Here is a 9,254-nt window from a genome sequence, read left to right as displayed (position 1 = left end):
CCTTCACACGTTCATCCATCACACGTTCATCCATCACACGCTCATCCTTCACACGTTCATCCATCACAAGTTCATCCTTCACACGTTCATCCATCACACGTTCATCCATCACACGTTCATCCTTCACACGTTCATCCATCACACGCTCATCCTTCACACGTTCATCCTTCACACGTTCATCTTTCGTGCGTTCACCCTTTCACACCTTCACCCTTCCATCTCACCGTTAGCGCCCTGGTCGAAGATGAGCTTGTCGTTGCACTCGTGGTCGCCGTGGCAGCCGCAGAGCATCATGGCGCCGTGGTCGTCGGCGGGCTGCGGCACCATGTGACACTGTCTGGAGGTGAAGTTGAGCAGCAGGCCGGGGTCCACGCCGTGTCCAGGGGCAGAGCGGGGCTGTGGCACAGCGTGTGCACCGTCATCGAACCGTTGCTCTTCCTCCTGAAACACCAGATACACTTTAATGATATCTTCAAACGCACGCCCACATGGCTACGCTGCTCCTGGATGCTAACATCACTTTCATCTGCACTTAGCTGCAGCGGCTAACGCTAACGCTAACGCTAACGGCTAACGGCTAACGCTAACAGCTAACGGCTAACGCTAACAGCTAACGGCTAACGCTAACGGCTAACGCTAACTGTCAGTCAAACTCCTCTAATCCTTGTTTTGATGCTGTGATTTTCTGGAGGGGACGGGTTCAAACAGGCTCAAACAGACTCCGCTCTCCTGGAGCTGCTGGGCCGGGTCTGACCAACCTGGCAACCCCACTGCTGGGCCGGGTCTGACCAACCTGGCAACCCCAATGCTGGGCCGGGTCTGACCAACCTGGCAACCCCACTGCTGGGCCGGGTCTGACCAACCTGGCAACCCCACTGCTGGGCCGGGTCTGACCAACCTGGCAACCCCACTGCTAGACTTCTTTTTTGTTGTTGATGATCTGGAGACTCTAGATGGAGCTGCTCTGATCGTTCTGCATGTTCAGCCTTTAAGTTTAGGACGTTTACATTCAGACACACAGTGAGAGGCTCCACCCCCCCCCCTCTCTCTCTCCCTCTCTCTCTCCCCCCCTGTCTCCCCCCCCCCCTCTCCCCCCTCTCTCTCTCCCTCTCTCTCTCCCCCCCTGTCTCCCCCCCTGTCTCCCCCCTCTCGTGAACAGGAAGTGGGGGGGGGGGGTGCAGAGATCTGGAGCCTGACGTGAACAGGAAGTGGGGGGGGGCAGCGGGGGATCCCGCTCTTATCCAAACAAAAGCTCGACTCAGCAGAAAGTGAAGAACTGAGTCGGCCTCTGAAACCAAAGACCAGGTTTCTTCAGGACTCAGCGGACTCAGGAGACTCAGACTGAGTCCAGACCTCAAACTGAGTCCAGACCTCAAACTGAGTCCAGACCTCAGTCTGAGTCCAGACCTCAAACTGAGTCCAGACCTCAGACTGAGTCCAGATCAAAGATCCCAGTGAACGAGTCCACGTTTAATATTTAATGATTTCATCCGGACTCTGGTTTGAACCTGAACTCCAGCTGCTCACGTCTCTGTCTCTGCTGAGGACCCGAGGACGCTGCCTCACGTCTCTGTCTCTGCTGAGGACCCGAGGACGCCGCCTCACGTCTCTGTCTCTGCTGAGGACCCGAGGACGCTGCCTCACGTCTCTGCTGAGGACCTGAGGACGCCGCCTCACGTCTCTGTCTCTGCTGAGGACCCGAGGACGCCGCCTCACGTCTCTGTCTCTGCTGAGGACCCGAGGACGCTGCCTCACGTCTGTCTCTGCTGAGGACCCGAGGACGCTGCCTCACGTCTCTGTCTCTGCTGAGGACCCGAGGACGCTGCCTCACGTCTCTGCTGAGGACCTGAGGACGCTGCCTCACGTCTCTGTCTCTGCTGAGGACCCGAGGACGCTGCCTCACGTCTGTCTCTGCTGAGGACCCGAGGACGCTGCCTCACGTCTCTGTCTCTGCTGAGGACCTGAGGACGCTGCCTCACGTCTCTGTCTCTGCTGAGGACCTGAGGACGCCGCCTCACGTCCACAGCATCATTATTATTAATGATAATAACAATAATAACAATGCTAACAGGTACAGGTACAGGTGCAGGTGCAGGTGCAGGTGCAGGTGCAGGTGCAGGTGCAGGTGCAGGAGCAGGTGCAGGTGCAGGAGCAGGTGCAGGAGCAGGTGCAGGTGCAGGTACAGGTGCAGGTGCAGGAGCAGCTGCAGGTGCAGGTGCAGGAGCAGGTGCAGGTGCAGGTGCAGGTGCAGGTGCAGGTGCAGGTGCAGGTGCGTGACTCAGCTCGGCGCAGCAGCTCCAGCTCGTGGTCGACTGACGTCAGATGTTGTTTGATAATCAGAGAAACGGCTTCAGAGTCACGCATCACTTCCTGTTCTGACTCAGTGCACAGGAAGTGTTTCCTCTGTCACTTCCACATCGTTGGGACGTCGTAGCGTTTGAAAGATGCTAAACTTCGTGCCGATGAAGAGTTTACAAAAGTAGGTTTCTGAATATGTCGACGAGTTTGACGACATTCAGACTCTTTATTGTAACGACTTCCTGTTACAACTCAACATACAGGAAGTTGTTTCTTCATGAAATGCACCTTTAGAAAGGATCATTCGTGCGACGTCTGGCGCTGGTCGGACTCTCGCTTCAGCAGGAACGTGGCGTGGTCTGAACCTCGAGACTCGGCGTCTTTCAGAGACACGAGGATGAAATCTGTGTTTGTGAACGACGGCGGAGCCTTTTCCTGGATTACAGCGATCATGTTTGTGTCGTTCTTCAGGGCGCCAGTCTAAACCTCCCTGCCTTCTCCAGATCCACAAAGCACATGTAGACCGGATGGGCCCACTCCCAGACCCCCTCCAGGATCCTTGAGAGTGCAGAGCTGGTGCTGGTCCAGGTCCAGGACTGGATCCACCTGGTTCCTCTTCAGTCTGAGGTTCTACAGGACCAACCTCCTTTCCAGCACCTTGGAGTCGACTTCACCAGGGAGGCTGAGGAGTGTGATCCCCCTGGAACTGGCTCACACCCTCTGGTCCCCCTTTCTGAACAGGAACCACCACCCCGGTCTGCCACTCCCTCGGCACTGTCCCAGACTTCCACCAGTGTGTCAGAGACGTGTGGACCAGGACCAGGACCAGGACCAGGACCAGGACCAGGACGGCCCCTCCAGACCCAGAGCTTTCAGCATGTGTGGATGCAGCTCATGGATCCTGGGGCTTTGCCTCTGTGGACTTGTTTCCTTCCTCAGTGACTTCTGTCAGAGATGTTGACGATGATCCCCATCAGCCTCCAGCTCTGCCTCTACAAAAGAGGGCGTGTTGGGCCCATTCAGGACTTCCTCAGAGTCCTTCCACCGCCCCATGACCTCATCAGCTGAGGGCACCAGCGTCCCGTCCTTACTGTGAACAGCTTGGACGGTTCCCCGTGTCCCCCTCCTGAGGTGCTGAATGGTGGTCCAGAAGCACCTCGGTGCCCCCCAAAGTCCTTCTCCAGGACTTGTGTGAACTCCTCCCACACCCGCTGCTTTGCCTCTGACCCAGCAGAGGCTGCAGCCCTTCAGACCTGTGGGGACCTCAGAACCACCTCCGGAGTCTTCTGGGAGACCAGATCCTGAAGGCCTCCTTCTTCAGGGGGACCCCTGACCCCCGGGGTCCACCACGGTGCTCCAGGGTCCCCGCCCCTTGAGGCACCTGAGACCTTGAGGCCACAGCTCACCGCTGCAGCTTCAGCAGTGGAAGCTTTGAACATTGCCCGCTCCGGTTCGATGCCCCCAACCTCCACAGGGACGCCAGAAAAGCTCCTCCGGAGGTGTGAGGTGAAGGTCTCTGGGACAGGGGCCTCCTCCAGACAGTCCCAGTTCACCCGCACTACTGGTTTGGGTTTACCCGGTGTGTCCAGAACCTTCCCCGTCCTCTGACCCACTCATCCCCAGATGGTGATCAGCTGACAGCTCTGCCCCTCTCTTCACCCGAGTGTCCAAAACATCCGGCCTCAGATCAGATGAGACCATCACAGACTGGATCCTGGACCTTTGGCCTAGTGTGCTCTGGAACCAGGTCCACTTCTGAGCCTCCTTCTGTTCCAACATGGTGTTTGTTATAGAGGATCCAGGACCAGCACACAGGTCTAACAGTAATATTGATAATAATAATAACAATAACAACACTGACCACACGGCGATGCAGATCTCGTCGATGGCGGTGCAGAAGGACGACAGAGAGCAGTTACTGAAGCAGACGCTGTCTCTGCAGATGGGACTGGACGCCTCGCACCACTTACACAGGTTAAAGCTCAGGTGACTGAGACACTCGAGGACGGGAGGACCTGAGGGGACAAGAGACAAAGAGGCATAAACGTGTGTTAAAGTGTCCTCTAGGAGCATAAACGTGTGCTAAAGTGTCCTCTAGGAGCATAAACGTGTGCTAAAGTGTCCTCTAGGAGTATAAACGTGTGTTAAAGTGTCCTCTAGGAGCATAAACGTGTGTTAAAGTGTCCTCTAGGAGCATAAACGTGTGCTAAAGTGTCCTCTAGGAGCATAAACGTGTGTTAAAGTGTCCTCTAGGAGCATAAACGTGTGTTAAAGTGTCCTCTAGGAGCACAAACGTGTGCTAAAGTGTCCTCTAAGAGTATAAACGTGTGTTAAAGTGTCCTCTAGGAGCATAAACGTGTGTTAAAGTGTCCTCTAGGAGCATAAACGTGTGCTAAAGTGTCCTCTAGGAGCATAAACGTGTGTTAAAGTGTCCTCTAGGAGCATAAACGTGTGCTAAAGTGTCCTCTAGGAGCATAAACGTGCGTTAAAGTGTCCTCTAGGAGCATAAACGTGTGTTAAAGTGTCCTCTAGGAGCATAAACATGTGCTAAAGTTTCCTCTAGGAGCATAAACGTGTGTTAAAGTGTCCTCAAGGAGCATAAACGTGTGTTAAAGTGTCCTCTAGGAGCATTAACGTGTGTTAAAGTGTCCTCTAGGAGCATTAACGTGTGTTAAAGTGTCCTCTAGGAGCATTAACGTGTGTTAAAGTGTCCTCTAGGAGCATAAACGTGTGTTAAAGTGTCCTCTAGGAGCATAAACGTGTGCTAAAGTGTCCTCTAGGAGCATAAACGTGTGCTAAAGTGTCCTCTAGGAGCATAAACGTGTGTTAAAGTGTCCTCTAGGAGCATTAACGTGTGTTAAAGTGTCCTCTAGGAGCATTAACGTGTGTTAAAGTGTCCTCTAGGAGCATAAACGTGTGTTAAAGTGTCCTCTAGGAGCATAAACGTGTGTTAAAGTGTCCTCTAGGAGCATAAACGTGTGTTAAAGTGTCCTCTAGGAGCATAAACGTGTGCTAAAGTGTCCTCTAGGAGCATAAACGTGTGTTAAAGTGTCCTCTAGGAGCATAAACGTGTGTTAAAGTGTCCTCTAGGAGCATAAACGTGTGTTAAAGTGTCCTCTAGGAGCATAAACGTGTGTTAAAGTGTCCTCTAGGAGCATAAATGTGTGTTAAAGTGTCCTCTAGGAGCATAAACGTGTGCTAAAGTGTCCTCTAGGAGCATAAACGTGTGTTAAAGTGTCCTCTAGGAACATAAACGTGTGCTAAAGTGTCCTCTAGGAGCATAAACGTGTGTTAAAGTGTCCTCTAGGAACATAAACGTGTGTTAAAGTGTCCTCTAGGAGCATAAACGTGTGTTAAAGTGTCCTCTAGGAGCATAAACGTGTGCTAAAGTGTCCTCTAGGAGCATAAACGTGTGCTAAAGTGTCCTCTAGGAGCATAAACGTGTGTTAAAGTGTCCTCTAGGAGCATAAACGTGTGTTAAAGTGTCCTCTAGGAGCATAAACGTGTGCTAAAGTGTCCTCTAGGAGCATAAACGTGTGTTAAAGTGTCCTCTAGGAGCATAAACGTGTGTTAAAGTGTCCTCTAGGAGCATAAACGTGTGTTAAAGTGTCCTCTAGGAGCATAAACGTGTGCTAAAGTGTCCTCTAGGAGCATAAACGTGTGTTAAAGTGTCCTCTAGGAGCATAAACGTGTGCTAAAGTGTCCTCTAGGAGCATAAACGTGTGTTAAAGTGTCCTCTAGGAGCATAAACGTGTGTTAAAGTGTCCTCTAGGAACATAAACGTGTGTTAAAGTGTCCTCTAGGAGCATAAACGTGTGTTAAAGTGTCCTCTAGGAGCATAAACGTGTGCTAAAGTGTCCTCTAGGAGCATAAACGTGTGTTAAAGTGTCCTCTAGGAGCATAAACGTGTGTTAAAGTGTCCTCTAGGAGCATAAACGTGTGTTAAAGTGTCCTCTAGGAGCATTAACGTGTGTTAAAGTGTCCTCTAGGAGCATAAACGTGTGCTAAAGTGTCCTCTAGGAGCATAAACGTGTGTTAAAGTGTCCTCTAGGAGCATTAACGTGTGTTAAAGTGTCCTCTAGGAGCATAAACGTGTGTTAAAGTGTCCTCTAGGAGCATAAACGTGTGTTAAAGTGTCCTCTAGGAGCATTAACGTGTGTTAAAGTGTCCTCTAGGAGCATAAACGTGTGTTAAAGTGTCCTCTGACGCTCGTGAGCTCCAAAGACATGTTTTCATGAGAGACACACTCACTTTATTTACTCTGTGTGTGACGCTCTGCCACATCAGAACAACAGCAGTAATCAAACCCAGATGACTGACTGACTGACACACACACACACATACACACACACACACACACACACACACACACACACACACACACACACACACAGCTGAAGTTGTTCCAGATGTTTCTTCAGAGTTGAACACAAAAGAAAGTGAAAGAGCTCGAGAAGCAAAAAGCTCCTTTAATTAGAGTCAGAACCCTGTGTGTGTGTGTGTGTGTGTGTGTGTGTGTGTGTGTGTGTGTGTGTGTGTGTGTGTGTGTGTGTGTGTGTGTGTGTGTGTGTGTGTGTGTGTGTGTGTGTGTGTGTGCAGGAATAAATTGAAGCCAGCAGTGAGCTGTGTTCAGAGCCAAGTTAGCATTAAATGCTCCGCCCTCAAAGGCTCATGGGAAATATTCTTGCTGCCCGGAGGACGGACGGACAGCTCCTTTCCAACTGTCCTCCATTCAATCTGTGATCCTGTCCCTCATGTTTGTTTTGATTCTGTCCTCCATCTTTGTTTTGTTTCTGTCCTCCATCTTTTTTTGATTCTGTCCTCCATCTTTGTTTGATTCTGTCCTCCATCTTTGTTTGATTCTGTCCTCCATCTTTGTTTGATTCTGTCCTCCATCTTTGTTTGATTCTGTCCTCCATCTTTGTTTGATCCTGTCCTCCATCTTTGTTTGATTCTGTCCTCCATCTTTGTTTGATTCTGTCCTCCATCTTTGTTTGATTCTGTCCTCCATCTTTGTTTGGATTCTGTCCTCCATCTTTGTTTGATTCTGTCCTCCATCTTTGTTTGATCCTGTCCCTCATGTTTGTTTTGATTCTGTCCTCCATCTTTGTTTGATTCTGTCCTCCATCTTTGTTTTGATCCTGTCCTCCATCTTTGTTTTGATCCTGTCCTCCATCTTTGTTTGATTCTGTCCTCCATCTTTGTTTGATTCTGTCCTCCATCTTTGTTTCGATTCTGTCCTCCATCTTTGTTTGATTCTGTCCTCCATCTTTGTTTCGATTCTGTCCTCCATCTTTGTTTGATTCTGTCCTCCATCTTTGTTTTGATTCTGTCCTCCATCTTTGTTTTGATTCTGTCCTCCATCTTTGTTTTGATTCTGTCCTCCATCTTTGTTTTGATTCTGTCCTCCATCTTTGTTTTGATTCTGTCCTCCATCTTTGTTTTGATTCTGTCCTCCATCTTTGTTTGATCCTGTCCCTCATGTTTGTTTTGATTCTGTCCTCCATCTTTGTTTGATTCTGTCCTTCATCTTTGTTTTGATTCTGTCCTCCATCTTTGTTTTGATTCTGTCCTCCATCTTTGTTTTGATTCTGTCCTCCATCTTTGTTTTGATCCTGTCCTCCATATTTGTTTGATTCTGTCCTCCATCTTTGTTTGATTCTGTCCTCCATCTTTGTTTGATTCTGTCCTCCATCTTTGTTTGATTCTGTCCTCCATCTTTGTTTGATTCTGTCCTCCATCTTTGTTTTGATCCTGTCCTCCATCTTTGTTTGATTCTGTCCTCCATCTTTGTTTTGATCCTGTCCTCCATCTTTGTTTGATTCTGTCCTCCATCTTTGTTTGATTCTGTCCTCCATCTTTGTTTGATCCTGTCCTCCATCTTTGTTTGATTCTGTCCTCCATCTTTGTTTGATTCTGTCCTCCATCTTTGTTTGATTCTGTCCTCCATCTTTGTTTGATTCTGTCCTCCATCTTTGTTTGATCCTGTCCCTCATGTTTGTTTTGATTCTGTCCTCCATCTTTGTTTTGATTCTGTCCTCCATCTTTGTTTTGATTCTGTCCTCCATCTTTGTTTTGATCCTGTCCTCCATCTTTGTTTGATCCTGTCCTCCATCTTTGTTTTGATTCTGTCCTCCATCTTTGTTTTGATCCTGTCCTCCATCTTTGTTTGATCCTGTCCTCCATCTTTGTTTTGATTCTGTCCTCCATCTTTGTTTTGATTCTGTCCTCCATCTTTGTTTTGATTCTGTCCTCCATCTTTGTTTGGATTCTGTCCTCCATCTTTGTTTTGATTCTGTCCTCCATCTTTGTTTGATTCTGTCCTCCATCTTTGTTTGATCCTGTCCTCCATCTTTGTTTTGATTCTGTCCTCCATCTTTGTTTGATCCTGTCCTCCATCTTTGTTTGAGTCTGTCCTCCATCTTTGTTTGATTCTGTCCTCCATCTTTGTTTTGATTCTGTCCTCCATCTTTGTTTGATTCTGTCCTCCATCTTTGTTTGATTCTGTCCTCCATCTTTGTTTGGATTCTGTCCTCCATCTTTGTTTGATTCTGTCCTCCATCTTTGTTTGATCCTGTCCCTCATGTTTGTTTTGATTCTGTCCTCCATCTTTGTTTGATTCTGTCCTCCATCTTTGTTTTGATCCTGTCCTCCATCTTTGTTTTGATCCTGTCCTCCATCTTTGTTTGATTCTGTCCTCCATCTTTGTTTGATTCTGTCCTCCATCTTTGTTTCGATTCTGTCCTCCATCTTTGTTTCGATTCTGTCCTCCATCTTTGTTTCGATTCTGTCCTCCATCTTTGTTTTGATTCTGTCCTCCATCTTTGTTTTGATTCTGTCCTCCATATTTGTTTGATTCTGTCCTCCATCTTTGTTTGATTCTGTCCTCCATCTTTGTTTGATTCTGTCCTCCATCTTTGTTTGATTCTGTCCTCCATCTTTGTTTGATTCTGTCC

At 48.8% G+C, this 9,254-nt stretch overlaps 1 protein-coding gene across 1 annotated transcript in view; it reads right to left on the bottom strand.

The window, feature by feature from the left end:
- Positions 1-207: 207 nt before the first annotated feature.
- The window catches only part of LOC310952514 (TGF-beta receptor type-2-like), a gene marked incomplete at its 3' end in the record, with an annotated part of 11,959 nt that continues 2,912 nt past the window's right edge, over positions 208-9,254 (bottom strand). The window contains 3 exon segments of the mRNA XM_083921132.1: positions 208-375; positions 378-441; positions 4,160-4,313. Coding sequence (XP_083777258.1) covers positions 208-375; positions 378-441; positions 4,160-4,313 — 386 coding nt within the window.

This window comes from Echiichthys vipera, assembly GCF_963691815.1.
Source record: "Echiichthys vipera genome assembly, chromosome: 10".
Lineage (NCBI taxonomy): Eukaryota > Metazoa > Chordata > Actinopteri > Perciformes > Trachinidae > Echiichthys > Echiichthys vipera.
This window is presented reverse-complemented; position numbering and strand designations above follow the sequence as displayed.